Source organism: Lagenorhynchus albirostris, chromosome 9 (assembly GCF_949774975.1).
Source record: "Lagenorhynchus albirostris chromosome 9, mLagAlb1.1, whole genome shotgun sequence".
Classification (NCBI taxonomy): Eukaryota; Metazoa; Chordata; class Mammalia; order Artiodactyla; family Delphinidae; genus Lagenorhynchus; species Lagenorhynchus albirostris.
Window position 1 is genome coordinate 65,444,809 of NC_083103.1, and position 18,332 is coordinate 65,463,140.

General features: G+C 36.7%; 1 protein-coding gene across 1 annotated transcript in view; it reads left to right on the top strand.

Annotated features, from left to right (window-relative positions):
• The window catches only part of TYR (tyrosinase), a 109,674-nt gene that overhangs the window by 47,911 nt on the left and 43,431 nt on the right, over window positions 1–18,332 (top strand). The window contains exon 3 of the mRNA XM_060157882.1: window positions 10,027–10,174. Coding sequence (XP_060013865.1) covers window positions 10,027–10,174 — 148 coding nt within the window. The remainder of the gene's footprint in view (window positions 1–10,026; window positions 10,175–18,332) is intronic.

Genomic DNA, 18,332 nt, shown 5'->3' on the forward strand with positions numbered 1-18,332 from the left:
TGGGTCATATGGTAGCTCTATTTTTAGTTTTTTAAGGAACCTCCATACTGTTCTCCATAGCGGCTGTATCAATTTACATTCCCACCAACAGAGCAAGAGGGTTCCCTTTTCTCCACACCCTCTCCAGCATTTATTGTGTGTAGATTTTTTGATGATGGCCATTCTGACTGGTGTGAGATGATACCTCATTGTGGTTTTGATTTGCATTTCCCTAATGATTAGTGATGTTGAACATCCTTTCATGTGTTTGTTGGCAATCTGTATATCTTCTTTGGAGAAATGTCTATTTAGCTATTCTGCCCATTTTTGGATTGGGTTGTTTGTTATTTTGATATTGAGCTGCATGAGCTGCTTATATATTTTGGAGATTAGTGCTTTGTCAGTTGCTCCATTTGCAAATATTTCCTCCCATTCTGCGGGTTGTCTTTTTGTCTTGTTTATGGTTTCCTCTGCTGTGCAAAAGATTTGAAGTTTCATTAGGTCCCATTTGTTTATTTTTATTTCCATTTCTGTAGGAGATGGGTCAAAATGGATCTTGCTGTGATTTATGTCATAGAGCGTTCTGCCTATGTTTTCCTCTAAGAGTTTTATAGTGTCTGGCCTTACATTTAGGCCTTTAATCCATTTTGAGTTTATTTTTGTGTATGGTGTTAGGCAGTGTTCTAATTTCATTCTTTTACATGTACCTATCCAGTTTTCCCAGCACCACTTATTGAAGAGGCTGTCTTTTCTCCATTGTATGTTCTTGCCTCCTTTATCAAAAATAAGTTGACCATATGTGTGTGGGTTTATCTCTGGGCTTTCTATCCTGTTCCATTGATCTATATGTCTGTTTCTGTGCCAGTACCATACTGTCTTGATTACTGTAGCTTTGTTGTATATAGTATGAAGTCCGGGAGCCTGATTCCTCCAGCTCCGTTTTTTTCTCAAGATTGCTTTGGCTATTCGGGGTCTTTTGTGTTTCCATACAAATTGTGAAATTTTTTGTTCTAGTTTTGTGAAAAATGCCATTGGTACATTGATAGGGATTGCATTGAATCTGTAGATTGCTTTGGGTAGTATAGTCATTTTCACAATGTTGATTCTTCCAATCCAGGAACATGGTATATCTCTCCATCTGTTCCAATCATCTTTAATTTCTTTCATTAGTACCTTACAGTTTTCTGCATAGAGGTCTTTTGTCTCCCTAGGTAGGTTTATTCCTAGGTATTTTATCTTTTTGTTGCAATGGTAAATGGGAGTGTTTCCTTAATTTCTCTTTCAGGTTTTTCATCCTTAGTGTACAGGAATGCAAGAGATTTCTGTGCATTAATTTTGTATCTTGCTACTTTACCAAATTCATTGATTAGCACTAGTAGTTTTCTGGTAGCATCTTTAGGATTCTCTACATATAGTATCATGTCATCTGCAAACAGTGACAGCTTTACATCTTCTTTTCTGATTTGGATTCCTTTTATTTTTTTTTCTTCTCAGATTGCTGTGGCTAAAATTTACAAAACTATGTTAAATAATAGTGGTGAGTGTGGGCAACCTTGTCTTGTTCCTGATCTTAGTGGAAATGGTTTCAGTTTTCCACAATTGAAAATGATATTGGCTGTGGGTTTGTCATACATGGCCTTTTTTATGTTGAGGTAAGTTCCCTCTATGCCTACTTTCTGGAGGGTTTTTTATCATAAATGGATGTTGAATTTTGTCGAAAGCTTTTTCTGCATCTATTGAGATGATCATATGGTTTTTAATCCTTCAATTTGTTAATATGGTGTATCACATTGATTGATTTGCATATATTGAAGAATCCTTGCATTCCTGGGAAAAAACCCACTTGATCCCGGTGTATGATCCTTTTAATGTGCTGTCGGATCGTGTTTCATAATATTTTGTTCAGGACTTTTGCGTCTATATTCATCAGTGATATTGGCCTGTAGCTTTCTTTCTTTGTGACCTCTTTGTCTGGTTTTCTTATCGGGGTGATGGTGGCCTTGTAGAATGAGTTTGGGAATGTTCCTCCCTCTGCTATATTTTGGAAGAGTTTGAGAAGGATAGGTGTTAACTCTTCTCTAAATATTTGATAGAATTCACCTGTGAAGCCATCTGGTCCTGGGCTTTTGTTTGTTGGAAGATTTTTAATCACAGTCTTAATTTCAGGGCTTGTGATTGCTCTGCTTATATTTTCTATTTCTTCCTGGTTTGGTGTTGGAAGGTTGTGCTTTTCTCAGAATTTGTCCATTCCTTCCAGGTTGTCCATTTTATTGGCATATAGTTGCTTGTAGTAATCTCTCATGATCCTTTGTATTTCTGCAGTGTCAGTTGTTACTTCTTTTTCATTTCTAATTCTATTGATTTGAGTCTTCTCCCTTTTCTTCTTGATGAGTCTGGCTAATGGTTTATCAATTTTGTTTATCTTCTCAAAGAACCAGGTTTTAGTTTTACTGATCTTTGCTATTGTTTCCTTCATTTCTTTTTTATTTATTGCTGATCTACTCATTATGATTTCTTTCCTTCTGCTAATTTTGGGGTATTTTTGTTCTTCCTACTCTAATTGCTTTAGGCGTAAGTTTAGGTTGTTTATTTGAGATGTTTCTTGAGGTAGGATTGTATTGCTATAAACTTCCCTCTTAGAACCGCTTTTGCTGTGTCCCATAGGTTTTGGTTTGTTGTGTTTTCATTGTCATTTGTTTTTAGGTATTTTTTGATTAGCTCTTTGATTTCTTCAGTGATCTGTTGGTTATTAAGTAGTGTATTGTTTAGCCTCCTTGTATCTGTATTATTTACACATTTTTTCCTGTAATTGATATCTAGTCTCATAGCGTTGTGGTCAGGAAAGATACTTGATATGATTTCAATTTTCTTAAATTTACCAAGGCTTGTTTTGTTACCCAAAGTACGATCTATCCTGGAGAATGTTCCATGGGCACTTGAGAAGAAAGTGTATTCTGTTGTTTTTGGATGGAAAGTCCTATAAATATCAATTGAGTCCATCTTGTTTAGTGTATCATTTAAAGCTTGTGTTTCCTTATTTATTTTCAATTTGTTTGGTTTGTCCATTGGTGAAAGTGGGTGTTAAAGTCCCCTACTATGATTGTGTTATTGTTGATTTCCCCTTTTATGGCTGTTAGCATTTACCAAATGTATTGAGGTGCCCCTATGTTGGGTGCATAAATATATACAATTGTTATATCTTCTTCTTGGATTGCTCCCTTGATCATTATGTAGTGTCCTTATTTGTCTCTTGTTGTACTGTTTATTTTGAAGTCTGTTTTGCCTGAGAATTGCTACTCCAGCTTTCTTTTGATTTCTATTTGCATGGAGTATCTTTTTCCATCCCCTCACCTTCAGTCTGTATGTGTCCCTAGGTCTGAAGTGGGTCTCTTGTAGATAGCATATATACGGCTCTTGTTTTTGTATCCATTCAGCCAGTCTATGTCTTTTGGTTGGAGCATTTAATCCATTTACATTTAAGGTAATTGTTGATATGTATGTTCCTATTACCATTTTCTTAATTGTTTTGAGTTTGTTATTGTAAGTCTTTTCCTTCTCCTGTGTTTCTTGCCTAGAGAAGTTCCTTTAGCATTTGTTGTAAAGCTGGTTTAGTGGTGCTGAATTCTCTTAGCTTTTGCTTGTCTGTAAATGTTTCAATTTCTCTGTCGAATCTGAATGAGAACCTTACTGGGTAGAGGAATCTTGGTTATAGGTTTTGTCCTTTCACCACTTTAAATATATTCTGCTACTCCCTTTTGGCTTGCAGAGTTTCTGCTGAAAGATCAGCTGTTAACCTAATGGGGATTCCCTTGTATGTTATTTGTTGTTTCTCCTTTACTGCTTTTAATATTTTTTCTTTGTATTTAATTCCTGATAGTTTGATTGATAAGTGTTTTGGTGTGTTTCTCCTTGAGTTTACCCTGTATGGGACTCTCTGCACTTCCTGGACTTGATTAACTATTTCCTTTCCCATATTAGGGAAATTTTCATCTATAATCTCTTCAAATATTTTCTCAGTCCCTTTCTTTTTCTATTCTTCTTCTGGAACCCCAATAGTTTGAATGTTGGTGCATTTAATGTTGTCCCTGAGGTCTCTGAGACTGTCCTCAATTCTTTTCATTCTCTTTTCTTTAGTCTGCTCTGCAGTAGTTATTTCCACTAATTTATCTTCCAGGTCACTTATCCGTTCTTCTGCCTCAGTTATTCTGCTATTGATTCCTTCTAGAGAATTTTTAAATTTCATTTATTGTGTTGTTCATCATTGCTTGTTTGCTCTTTAGTTCTTCTAGGTCCTTGTTAAACGTTTCTTGTATTTTCTCCATTCTATTTTTAAGATCTTGGATCATCTTTACTATCATTATTCTGAAGTCTTTTTCAGGTAGACTGCCTATTTCCTCTTCATTTGTTTGGTCTGGTGTGTTTTTAGCTTGCTCTTTCATCTGCTGTGTATTTCTCTGTCTTCTCATTTTGCTTAACTTACTGTATTTGGGTTCTCCTTTTTGCAGGCTGCAGGTTTGTAGCTCCCGTTGTTTTTGGTGTCTGTCCCCAGTGGCTAAGGTTTGCTCAGTGGGTTGTGTAGGCTTCCTGGTGGAGGGGACTAGTGCCTGTGTCCTGGAGGATGACACTGGATCTTGTCTTTCTGGTGGGCAGGACCACGTCCGGTGGTGTGTTTTGGGGTGTCTGTGACTTATTATGATTTTAGGCATCCTCTCTGCTAATAGGTGGGGTTGTGTTCCTATCTCGCTAATTGTTTTGTATAGGGTGTCCAGCACTGTAGCTTGCTTGTCATTGAGTGGAGCTGGGTCTTAACGTTGAGATGGAGATCTCTGGGAGAGTTTTCGCTGTTTAATATTACGTGGAGTTGGGAGGTCTGTGGTTGACCAATGTCGTAAACTCGGCTCTTCCACCTCAGAGGCACAGGCCTGACAGCCAGCTGAAGCACCAAGGACCTGTCAGCCACACGGCTCAGAAGAAAAGGGAGAAAAATGAAAGAAAGAAAGAAAGGCAAAAATAAAATAAAATAAAGTTATTAAAATAAAAAATAATTATTAAGAATAAAAAATTAAAAAGTAATTTAAAAAGAGGAAAAAAAGAAAAAGGAAAGAAAGAAGAGAGCAACCAAACCAAAACACAAATGATAATAAGCACTAAAAATGATACCTAAAAAATAAAAAGAAAATGGACAGACAGAACCATAGGTAATATGGTAAAACCAAAGCTATACAGACAAAATCACGCAAAGCATACACATACACACTCACAACAAGAGAAAAAGGATAAAAATGTATGTATTGTTGCTTCCAAAGTCCACCACCTCAATTTTGGGATGATTCGTTGTCTATTCAGGTATTCCACAGATGCAGGGTACATCAAGTTGATTGTGGAGATTTAATCCGCTGCTCCTGAGGCTGATGGGAGAGATTTCCCTTTCTCTTCTTTGTTTGCACAGCTCCCGGGGTTCAGCTTTGGATTTGGCCCTGTCTCTGTGTGTAGGTCACCTGAGGGTGTCTGTTCTTCACCCAGACAGGACCGGGTTAGAGGAGTAGCAGATTAGGGGGCTCTGGCTCTCTCAGGCTGGGCGGAGGGAGGGGTATGGAATGTGGGGTGAGCCTGCGGCGTTAGAGGCCGGCGTGACACGCACCAGCCTGAGGTGTGCCGTGTGTTCTCCCAGGGAAGTTGTCCCTGGGCCATGGGACCCTGGCAGTGGCAGGCTGCACAGGCTCTCTGGAAGGGGGTGTGGATAGTGACCTGTGCTCGCACACAGGCTTCTTGGTGGCTGCAGCAGTAGCCTTAGCGTCTCATGCCCGTCTCTGGAGCTCATTTAGGTGGCACTCTTAATCCCCTCTCATCGCGCACCCCAAACAATGGTCTCTTGCCTCTTCGGCAGCTCCAGACTTTTTCCCGGACTCCCTTCTGGCTAGTTGTGGCACACTAGCCCCCTTCTGGCTGTGTTTACGCAGCCAACCCCAGTCCTCTCCCTGGAATCTGACCTCTGAAGCCTGAGCCTCAGCTCCCAGACTAGACTCGCCCCGGCAGGTGAGCAGACAAGCCTCTCGAGCTGGTGAGTGCGGGTCAGCACTGATCCTCTGTGTGGGAATCTCTCCACTCTGCCCTCTGCACCCCTGTTGCTGCGCTCACCTCTGTGGCTCTGAAGCTTCCCTCCCACCCACCCCCGCCCCCGTCTCCGCCAGTGAAGGGGCTTCCTAGTGTGTGGAAACCTTTCCTCCTTCACAGCTCCCTCCCACTGGTGCAGGTCCCGTCCCTTTCCTTTTGTCTCTGTTTTTTCTTTTTTCTTTTGCCCTACCCAGGTATGTGGGGAGTCTCTTGCCTTTTGGGAAGTCTGAGGTCTTCTGCCAGCGTTCAGTGGGTGTTCTGTAGGTGTTGTTTCACATGTAGATGTATTTCTGATGTATTTGTGGGGAGGAAGGCGATCTCCACATCTCACTCCTCTGCCATCATGAAGGTCTCTCCCCCATGTTCTTCTTTTTCACATATCCTTCATAATAACATTGGAGACTTTCCTAGGTGCAACATCTGGAAAGTTAGCAAAAGAAGTGAGTAAAGAAACACTAGCCCTGCTGAAAACACTCTTAGAATAGCAATTCTAGTTTCCAGAATCACCCCGAACCATCTATTGTTGGCTGAGGGCAAGCAGCAGGCAGGTTTCTGCAGAGAAATGGAGTTCAGGAGGAGAGAAGTGTCTGGTACTAGGATGGACCCTGGTGGTGGAGATTTGTGGCAAAAGAGGCTTTTCTGCAGTGGGAGCATTCCATCTTCTTGGCTAGCAGCTGTCATGATAGGCACCCATTTATCAAATGCAACAAGCTTAGAGAAATGATAGCTATTACTCAGGAAGCACTCATTTTGTGCCAGATTCTATACCCAATGCATCACACCTGTTATCAAAAAAATCCTCATCAGGCTATGAGAGATGGGCATTAATTATTCCCTCTCTTAACAATGAAGAGCTGAGACTCACAAAATATAACTTGACAAAGGTAATACTTTCACTAAGTAACAGAATTTAAACCCAGGTTGCTTAGCTCTAAAAATCTTTTCTGTACAGCAGTATCTTCAAATTGGGATAGATACTACTATAGGTTCACTAAGACTCTCTAAAGGGTACATGGCACAGAGAGTTTTAAAGAAATTTATTTCCAGATCTTCCTCCCATCTGTTGTTTTCTAAAATGAATCTGAATGAGAAGCCTCCTGAATGTTCTTCTTTACCACCTCCCCTTTCACAATCTCCCTTCGACTTTTCAGAAGAAAGTCATACCTCTCACCTAAACTGGATCCATTCTCATCACTAAGCATGCACAGAAGGGGTAAAAACTTACAGGGTACCAAAGCAGTGGAGAACTCAAAATATTGGTGCCATTGTCGCTGAAGTGAATGACTTTAAAGACTAGGTAGCAAATGTCTTGAAATTTGGGTCCTTTGTAAATAGATCCATAAATTATAAGATTGCTTTCAGCCAAGACTTCTTGATTGTGTTGTCACTGATGGATCAGATTATTTTGATGCTGAATCAGTTACGTCATTTTGGGCATATATAACTTAAAAAGGAGTTCAAGTAATTAAGTGAAATTCCTACAAAAATCTTTTCATTACCATCTAGTTTTTTATGAGAATACAGTTTCTCAGGACTGTGATTTAGTTTTTAAAATTTAGAATAGAAAATATGCTGAGCCTTATCTTTTCTATCAATGAGTAATATTCATCCATGGATGCATGCAATCATTTTTAATTAACAATCTTTCACAAATATTATTAAGAAATAAATTTTCAATAAAATTTTACTTCTATATTTAATAGCTTATTTTGTAAAATATTTAATGTTTATGTCATTCCAATCAATTGTGTATTACTAAAAACTATAAGGATAACAATCCAGATTATATTGGTCCCATGAATTTTTTAAAAAGCAATTTTAATTTTTATACCTATTTTGTTGTAGAAAAGTATGATAGACTGATGAGTTTTTTAAAAATACATTTCAAGAATAACATACAACATTTAGGTATAATTTTGTAAGAAAATAGAATAAAAACATGAGATCAAGTGAAAAAGGAAATCCTATAAAATTTTAGACTATAATAGAAGAGTTTGTGTAGGTACTTTTGATATGGATGAGGGTAAATATCAAATCATTTAATGTGCATACATTTTTATAAAGTGATAATACATTTTTATTTTAAAACTTATACTATTTGCAACATCTATCCCTGAACTTTTATCCTCTGAAACTATATACAATTATGATTAAAGCAACTTAGAATCTACTTAAAAATATGTGAGAGCATACATAAAACTTGGTTTTAAAACTTTCATTTGGTGCTACTCAAGGATAAAAGCTTAAAGACCATTGTTCTACAGACCTTTTCCCTCCATGATACGACTTATTGCTAATAAGAAAGACAGTACACCAGTTCATTCAAGAGCTTAAGCTCTGGAATAAAACACACTGGTGTTCCAGCCTTCTCTTATTTTTAATCTTAATCTTTTTAATCTTAGACAAGTTACTTAAGCTCTCTAAACTGCTTTATCCAAATCTGTATAATGGAGATTATGAAGATAAGCTGTAGAGTCATTGTGAAGATTACATGAAATTAATCATGTTAAGCTTTTAGAAAAATTCCTGAACATAGTAAGTGCCATGTATATACAATCATAAAAGTTTTCATAGACAAGAGATTTCAGAGGGGAGATAAGTGTATGTTCTTGGGCTGTGGTTCCAGAGGGAATGGGGCTTGGTATGGTTTCAGAGAATGAGTACATAAAGCTCAAAAGGAGGGAAAAAAAATCATCCGCTGAGGCGGCAGAAATACTATGAGCCACAATGGTGGGAGAGCACAAAGCTTCAAATGGAAAAGTGAAGAGCTGCACTTTAAAAATGAAGTTGACAACAAAATAATCCTAATTGTATGAAATGAAGCTAGATTTTCTCTGCCCATGCCCTAATGCCTGCACTGTTTCTATCCTACCTTTTTAAAAAAATTATAATCTTACAGTTTCTGTTTTCTTATATTTCTGAATTTTGAAATTCAGCATGTCCTTGGCCATAGTCCCTCAACTTGACTCCTACTTACTGTTTAACTCTGTTACTCCTACTTCTTTGTCTGGCTCTGAATCTGAGTTCTACTTATGTTTTGTGTTTTCCCTGAATGGACTCTGAAATGATATCATACTCTACCTCTTCCCTGGGAGTATGTGGGAGAGAACACAAAATATCAAGAGGTCAGATGTTGAAGTCTAATTGATATGGCTTAAAATCCCAACTCAACCACGACCTGTGTAGGCTTGGGAAACTCAGAACTTGTCTGAGCCTCAGTTTTCTCTTTTTTTCAATGGGGATACTTTCTAATCAAGAGTTGCTATAAAGGCTGAAGGACTTATGTCACAAAAAGCAATAGCTCAATTAACATTCAGAAAATAATAATTCTTACTATAATTACTATTCCTTTTGCAATGAATGGAGCCATTTAATGGAGTCCTGCTTAACTTTGAAATAAATATTTTGCAAAATAAAACACATTACCTGATGTCCTCTAGACAGTTGAAGATGAATTGTAATGTCAAAAGTCACAAATTTCATGTTTTCTCTGAAACCAGAAAAAAAAATGAAAAGTAACCACCAGAACTGGGAAGCAAGGGAACACATAAAGGCTGGAAAGATCTGTTTCTACGTGCTGTTACAGACTGAAGTGAGAGTGACTGTGTTGATTATTATAAAAAGGTTTTACTACTTTTCAGGATCTAAAGGAGGAATAATAGGCAGAAGCAACAGAATGGAACACAGACTGGCTTAGCCTATTCCATTGGTTAATCAGTCCGTTGTGACCAGATTGACACCATTCAACTCTACAAAGATTTATTAAATACTCACTGGGCATCTAGAATGTACAGAATCCCAATACAGAATGAACTTTATGGTTGATTTTATTACTTTGAATCAGGCTTTCAATTGTAGTTGTAAACCAAATGAGAAAATCATTTAGATTTTAAGACAAACTAATTTTTTTTTCAATTTTCTTTTTGTCAACAGGATTTGCTAGTCCGCTTACTGGGATAGCAGATGCCTCCCAAAGCAGTATGCACAATGCCTTGCACATCTACATGAATGGAACGATGTCCCAAGTACCGGGATCTGCCAACGATCCCATTTTCCTTCTTCATCATGCATTTGTTGACAGGTTGGTTAGCACTTCTTCATAAATTATGTGCTTATTTGTTTTAAATGTAGTGGATGGCACGAAGATATACAAAAAGCCAACAGGCACATAAAGGTACGCACACCATCACTAGTCATTAGGGAAGCACAACTTAAAACCAAAATGAGATAGTACCTCATGCTTGTTAGAATGGCCATCATCAAAAAAAACAAGAGATAAATGCTGTCCTGGATGTGCAGAAAAGGGAATCCTTGTGCGCTATTGGTGAAATTGTAAACTGGTATAGCCACTATGGAAAACAATATAGAGGATTCTCAAAAAATTAAAAATAAAACTGCCAAATGATCTGGCAATTCCAATTCTGGGAATATATCCAAAGGAAACAAAACCGCTCACTTGTAAAGGACACCCCCATTTTCATAGCAGCACTATCTACAATACCCAAGATATGGGAACAACATAAGGGTCCATCAATGGATGAATGGCTGAAGAAGTTATCACCATCTCTACCTCACTCATGTTGCAGGAACAGGGACATAATATCAAATAACTAAGTGACTATTAGCCTGGAAGATTATTAGGCAGGTTTTTATTGCCTTCTTGGCAACTCTAATATTATAAGAATTAAATAATATCCCAAGTCAAGTTTTATTTAGAAATTAGTTTTTAAGAAAGTATATAAGCACCAAAATTATGATAACAATATAACATCAAAACCACCAAAACTATACATCAAGGAGGGAGGAAGATTGTGGGGGAAAACATCTTACCAGAACAGATAGACTGAACTCTGTTTACTGAGTCATTTTTATATCATATTGTCTTTGTGAATTTTTGGCATTTTTTTGATCTTTAGTGCCATCCCATGAACTTTAAAGAAGCTAGATTTCCTAGATACCTTGATGCCCCAGACAAGGAATATGCAAACTATGGCTTATAGGCCAAATCTGTCTCCTACCTTATTTGTAAATAAAGTTTTATTAGAACACAACCACAATCATTCATCTACATATTGTCTATGGCTGCTTTCACACTACAATGGCCAAGTTGAACCAAGACCATATAGTGCACAAAATAGAAAAGATTTAGTTCCTGGCCCTTTACAGAGAAAGTTTCCTGACCCCTGCCAAACCAGTGAATTCCATATTTATATGCCAGGTAAGAGAAAGAGGTTGATCTTTATCTAGCCCACCTATATCTATATTTATAGAAAATGCTATAACTGAATTCAATGTCTGGAGGCATTTTTTTAAATAGAGATAAAGCTATTATGAAGATATACAGCTTTTAGAAGCCACTCTCCCACCTTTGAAAATTAAAATTTTCTCTTTCTTAGAATTCTCTGTTAATCCTATCTTACTATTAGATACCTGCATGATTATTAAAGTAACTCAAAAATAATAAGCAAATGTCAAAGTAGTTTCTCATTCAGCCCTTGTAGGCAAGCTGATGAAGATTCTGGGGATGGAGAGGGAGGAAAAAGCATCATTATAAAGAAGGATAGAGGCCTGCGGATTGCCACAAAGTACTGTGGCATCTGAGCTTTCCTCTCAAGTCTCTTCTTAATAGAGATGCATTTCTTCAATCAGATGGTCTTTTCGCTGCTGTTCAGTTATTCACAAATATATTTATTGAGCACCTACTATGTGCTGAGTACATTTGCCTGAATATTCCACATTCATTGTTGCTTCTATGCATTGCACTTACCAGTCTCCAAATCTGGAACATATTTTCCTTGACTTATCTAATTTCTATACAATCTTCAAGATTAGTTTCAATTGTTAGCTCTTCCATGAAGAATGACCATGCCTATCTAAAATCATTTCTCTCATCTAAGGGTGTATTGGAGCCAGCCCAAATTGGCTAGCAAGATTGAATTATGTACATATTTTCCCAACTTTGCATTCAGTGACCTCAGGCTGTAGCTTGAAACCAGTATTGGTAGGAGTGTTTACATCAGGAAACTGGCAAGTGCTACAAATCAGGGCTTTCACTCTGAGAGAGCTGGTTGTTAAAATAATGGCCGGCATGCCGCTGCTCCCATCTGTTAACTCACATCACTTTCTCTCTCTACTTCTTATTTTGGACACATCATTTATATCGTTCTTATTGATTATGTGCTTTCCTTACTGATTATTTGTGCTTTGTCTCTATGACTAATCTCTGAGCTACTTAATGGTGGGACCCACGCCTTGAATTCTATTTGCTTTTCTCACAATGTTTTCTTTAGCTTGTAATTAGTAGATGTGTAATATATTTCTATCAAATGAATAAATGATTGAAAACAACCTTAGCAAGTTACATTTATCATAGCTACAAAGGAAACTGCAGAGAAATCATTTTAACTAAAAAAAACTTTTTGCAAGTCTTGTAAAACACAAATCATTCAATGCTATAAACATGTTTTAAGATTTAGCATGTTTTAGATTTAGCAAGGTCTAGACCATTAGACCTTGTTTTAGGCACTGATTAAACAGAATAATGAGACAAGATCACTGGCTTGAAAAAGCTTAGTCTAGTGGGAAATACAAACAAGTAAACAACTATAGTACATTATAATTCACGCAGTCATAGGAGACATTCTTGGAAAGCTACATAAAAAGGATGATATATGAACTGAGCCCTGAAGAGCAGCAGGCCTACAAGACAAGAATGGATAATCAAGGATTGAGAACATAACTCTTACCTCATTGAAACCAAGCACAAGCTCAAAGTATGAACTGAAGAAGAAAATGAAGCTTAGGGTCCAAAATAAGGAAATATGCCTCAGTGGCCAGTTAGCTCACCACCAAAATGTGCCATTGTTGGGCAAATAAAGACATAAAGTAATTACAGTTATCTCTACCACTTTTAAGTAAAAAAAGGAAAAATCAGAGAATGGATCTAATACAATGATTTTAAAATATAATATGTATTTAGTTTTTACTATGTGCTAGGCACTGTTATAAACTCTTTACAAGTTTTATTTTATTTAATCCACACCAACAAGTCTGTAATGTTCTAGATTAAAAAAGAGAGATGGAGAAGTTCAGTAACTGTTCCAAGATTACACAGCTAGTAAAGTGTGGAGTTGAGAGTTAAACAATGCAGTCTTACTACAGAGCCATGTTCTTAACCACTGTGGAGAATTCCTTGGAAAATGCAAAGACAAGTTTTCCTTCTGATTGCTCTTAGACTGAGGATAAATCATTTTCATTAAAAATTTATTCATTCATCAAACATTTTAAGTTTCTTCTATATTCTAGATCCCATGCCAGGTACCATGCCTTTTTAATTTATTGGTATGAATGACCTCCAGAGGCTTATAGTCCTTCAAAAAAGATAGAAAAGGGGAAAAAAAAAACCCAACATAGCAATGTAGCACTGTCTATAACAGAAGTGTAAGAGGTATGTGAATCCAGAGAAGGAAGAGCTTAAATTATATAAGAATGGCCCAAACTGGAAGCACCTGACAACATCAGATGCTGGTGAAGATGTGGAGCTACAAGAACTCTCATTCATTGCTGGTGGAAATGCAAACTGCAACCAACTTGGAAGACAGTGTGGCAGCTTCTTATAAAACTAAACATATTCTTACCATACGATCCAGTAATCATGCTCCTTGGTATTTACACAAAGGAGTTGAAAATATATGTCCACACAAAACCCTGCACATGGATGTGTATAACAACTTTATAATTTCCAAAACTTGGAGGCAAGCAAAACGTCCTTCAGTATGTAAGTGGATAAATAAATGGTGGTACATCCAGACAATGGGATAGTATTTAGTACTAAAAAGAAATGAGCTATCAAGCCATGAAAAAACATGGAAAAAACTTAAATATATATTACTAAGTAAGAGAAGCCAATCTGAAAACGTTATATATTGTATGGTTCCAACTATATAACATTCTGGTAAAAGCAAAACTGTGGACTTTATAAAATGATCAGTTGTCAAGGTTGAGGGCATAAGGAATGAATAGGCAGAACACAAAGAATTTTTAGGGCAGTGAAAAAACTGTATGATGGCATAATGATGGATATGTCATTATACATTTGTCCAAACGCATAGAATGTATAACACCGGTAGTGAACCCTAAGGTAACCTATGGATTTTAGGTGACTATGATATGACATTGTAGGTTCATCAGTTATAACAAATGCACCATTCTGCTGGGGGATGATGATAAGGGGGAGGTTATGCATGTGGGGGGAAGGGGATATTAGGAAATCTCTGTATCTTCCTTTAATTTTGTTGTAAGCCTAAAACATCTATTTTAAAAAAGTCTTAAAAAGAAAGATAAGTATGGTTGTGACCTACTTAACATTTTTAAATAACTGAAATTATGACTGGTAACACTATACTGTTGTTGCCTAATATCAGATAGTGCACCATCAGGACTCTGATAAATAGAAATGTGAATGGACAGTGAGGGAACTGATGAATCTCTAAGAACTTGTCATAAAGCATACAATTTAGAAAAAAATTAACGACATTTACTTATACAAATTTAACCGAGGGAAGGCTGAGTAGCTCTTCTTATTTGAGTACTCTTCCCATGTTACTCATCAATAGTAACTAATAAATGAACCTAAGTATTTCTAGCATCTCTCTCTTTGTAAGGTGAAATAACAAACCTTTGTAATTTTCCAGAAATCACAAAGGTTATTTAAAAGATATTATACAAGATTTATGTCACTTTTTTTTATATTTAGGATCTGATTTGGGCAAGGCAAAATCAAAGAAGTTGTCAGAGGAAACTTGGACACGATTAAGTAGGATTATGAGTGCCAATATCATATATTTCATGATATTTTTAATGAAAGTGTCAATAAAACATTTTAAAGTTAAAAGAAAAGAAGGTAACAGGATTGTAAAGAACCTTAGTGCTTTTATAAGTGAGGAACAAGAAACCTTTGCTCTTTTTTTCTTTCTTAAACAGTCAAGAGTATAACACAGGCAACAAAAAGCTCAGGAAATTATTCTAGTTAGACAGAAAATATCTGCTGTCTAAAAAGTAAGAAAAAAAATCCTTTATATTGTAGGCAACGGCCATAAGCAATATTATCAGTCAGTAAGTCAGTAAGTAAGTAAATAAATAAATAAATAAAAAGTCAGTAAGTAAGTAAGCCAAGTCAGTAAGGCCATCAAAATTGAGAATATTTTAAGGTTTTTAACAAATTTTATAACTTATTTTCCAAACTTAGGTATTATAAACCAGGTCAAATAAAATTCACTTTCCAAATTTCATCCTTCATTGGCTCCTCATATCCTGGAACATACTGGCACTTTAAGACAGACTTTAGGGGCTCCACCAGATGAGCACTAATTTCATTATAACATTAAGATGTTATTAACATGCAGTGTTAATAAAGATAGTCATTGTTTATCTTTAAATGAGTCAATAAATATTTTTTTAAAAAAGACTTCCATTGTATGACTGCACCATTCTTTAGTAATCATTTAGTCACTAGTTAACAGGCTTTTTTTTTTTTTTTTTTTTTTTTTTTTTTGCGGTACCTGGGCCTCTCACTGTTGTGGCCTCTCCCGTTGTGGAGCACAGGCTTCAGATGCGCAGGCTCAGCGGCCATGGCTCATGGGCCTAGCCACTGCGGGGCATGTGGGATCTTCCCGGACCGGGCCACAAACCCGTGTCCCCTGCATCGGCAGTCAGATTCTCAACTACTGCGCCACCAGGGAAGCCCCAGGCATTTTGATTCTTTTTTTTCTATCTTTTCTTTTTTAAACTATATATATATGTGTGTGTATGTTTGTGTGTGTTTATATTATGTGTATATATATATATGTATATATATATATAATTGTGAACATTTGTGAGTATAGCTAAAGAATAGATTTTTCACATTGGAATTGAAAGGTGAGAGGTTAAATACATTTAAAATTTGTTGATATTTCCAAACTGCCTTCCAAAAATGATTGTGTTTGCTACATTTCCAGAAATAGAGAATGAAAGTGTGTTGTCACCCTGTACCCTCATTTGCACTAGATGTCATCAAATGTATTAATCTTTTTAACTCTGAAAAGTAGAAAAATATTTATTTGTATTTTTGTTTCCTAGGCATGTTATAGATTAATTATACTTTTTTTTAAAATGTCTATTTACATTCTTTGCTATTTTATATTAGGTTAATTTGTCTTTTTATTATTGAATTATATAGGCCCCTCATAAATTTTTAGTTGACCTTTTTTGTCATAAACATTACAAATATTTTTTGCAGTTTTAATCATCATTTAAGTATTATGGTATGTTTCTTGGTGTTCAGAAATTAATATATGATCTTTTATATAATCTTTTATATTCAATCTCTGTTCACAACTTCAGAGTCTTTAACTCTTTGTTCCTCAGTATTCTCATCTGTAAAAAGAGTGGATTGATCTAAAGCTCCATGGTTCCTTCTGGACTTTACAATCCTCTGGATAATGTGTTTTTGAAGAAATGACAGTAGAATGCATTAGCACAATTACAGGGCTTTAGCAGGTTTCTTAGTGACAGCTTAATCATGCTTTTAGTTATGATTAATAGGTAACTGACATATAGATAAATCCAATTCATAGTATAAATTATTTTTCTCTGCTATTCAGATTAAGGTCTGACAGGACTCTAAGCTTTTCTCAGATTTGTAAAAAAAAAGTTTCTGGCAAGAAGAGACGATTGAAGAGTGGGCACCCTAAAAGAATGAATATGTTGGAATGTTTATTCTTTTTCTCTAAGAAGATCAGATTTGAGGCATGCTAAAGACAGAGACATTTGAAACTTTAAACCAACCTAACACTACAACACCCATCAAGCAAAGCTGATGTTTTAGCCATGGAATTAGGAACTTTTATGCTTATAAATTCCTTAGGAAGGAAGATGAGTATTGGTGCTGGATGGTACCCTATGGATAAATGTCGGAGCCACAGAAAGAGGGCTTTAGAAATACCTCCTTTTCCTTAATACTTCGTTGCTCAAGGAGGGCTCACGTGGACAAAAGCAAGCACATCTCTGCATGCATGCATTCATTCAGCTGTTAATTCAACAAACATTAAGTCCCCTCTACGCTTTGTGTGCTATATTAGGCCATGGGGATTCAGCAGTCACTAATACTATTCCTCCCCACCTAATGCTTCCTGGTCCAGATATGTAAAAAACTAAGTAACATAAAACAAAACGTAACTTCTGCAATAGTAGTGGTTTAATAGGCCAGAGTATGCGGGAGTGAAGAAAAGAGCATCAAGGAAGTAGGGACCATAAGAATGGTCCTCCTCATACCCTGGATCTGTAGCACCTAGCAGCCTGCCTGGCACAGAGTGGACATTCAATGAATAGCTGTTAGATTCCAGTGTTCGGAATTCTCTTATGACCGGTGGCTTTATGAAGAATGAGTAGGATATTGACTCGTGAAGATTGGTAGTAACAACATTCAATTCATGTGGAACAAAACAAGAAAACCTCAGAAGTGTGAGGTTAATAGAAACTTCAGGAAAGAGGCCATAATTAAAACCCAACTAAAATACTGAAAGCACAGCTAATGTTTGAGTGCTTACTGTGCACCAAAAACTAGAGGCATCAATGGACTGACCCACTTAATAGTTAACAACAACCCTACCAGTTAAGTGGCATTATCATCCCCATCTGAGGGACCAATAGACTAAAGCACAGAGAGGTTAAATAACCTGTCAGGATATGAACCCATGTTTTTAACCTGTACTATATGCTGCTTCATAAAGTGTTTGGAGAGCAGAAGAAATGCATGTCTATATATAGAGAGAATATACTCTTACCCCAACGCAAGAGCAAGAGTTAACAGGGTAGGTGGTTATTTTGAACACTAGTCACCAGCATGGTTACTGCAGCAGGAGGCCAGTTGACCAAGCAGAATAGGTTGGTGAAAAATTTAGCAAGCTCAAATTGGGTGGGGTATGTGGAGGGGAGAGGAGGAGTGCAGGGGGCAAGCAGGGGCTAGACAGTGAGGGGTGGGGAATGTGAAGGGGAACAAAAACTGGGCCAATATTTGGAGTAAGTGTTACAGTTTAGAGTGCCCAGAAGTTTAAGCCTGCAGTTTTAACTGATTTTTAAATTTTTATTGAAATATAGTTGATTTACAGTACTGTGTTAGTTTCAGGTGTACAGCAAACAGGTGTAGTTCCCTGTGCTCTACAGTAGGTCATTGTTGTTTATCTATTTTATATAGTGTG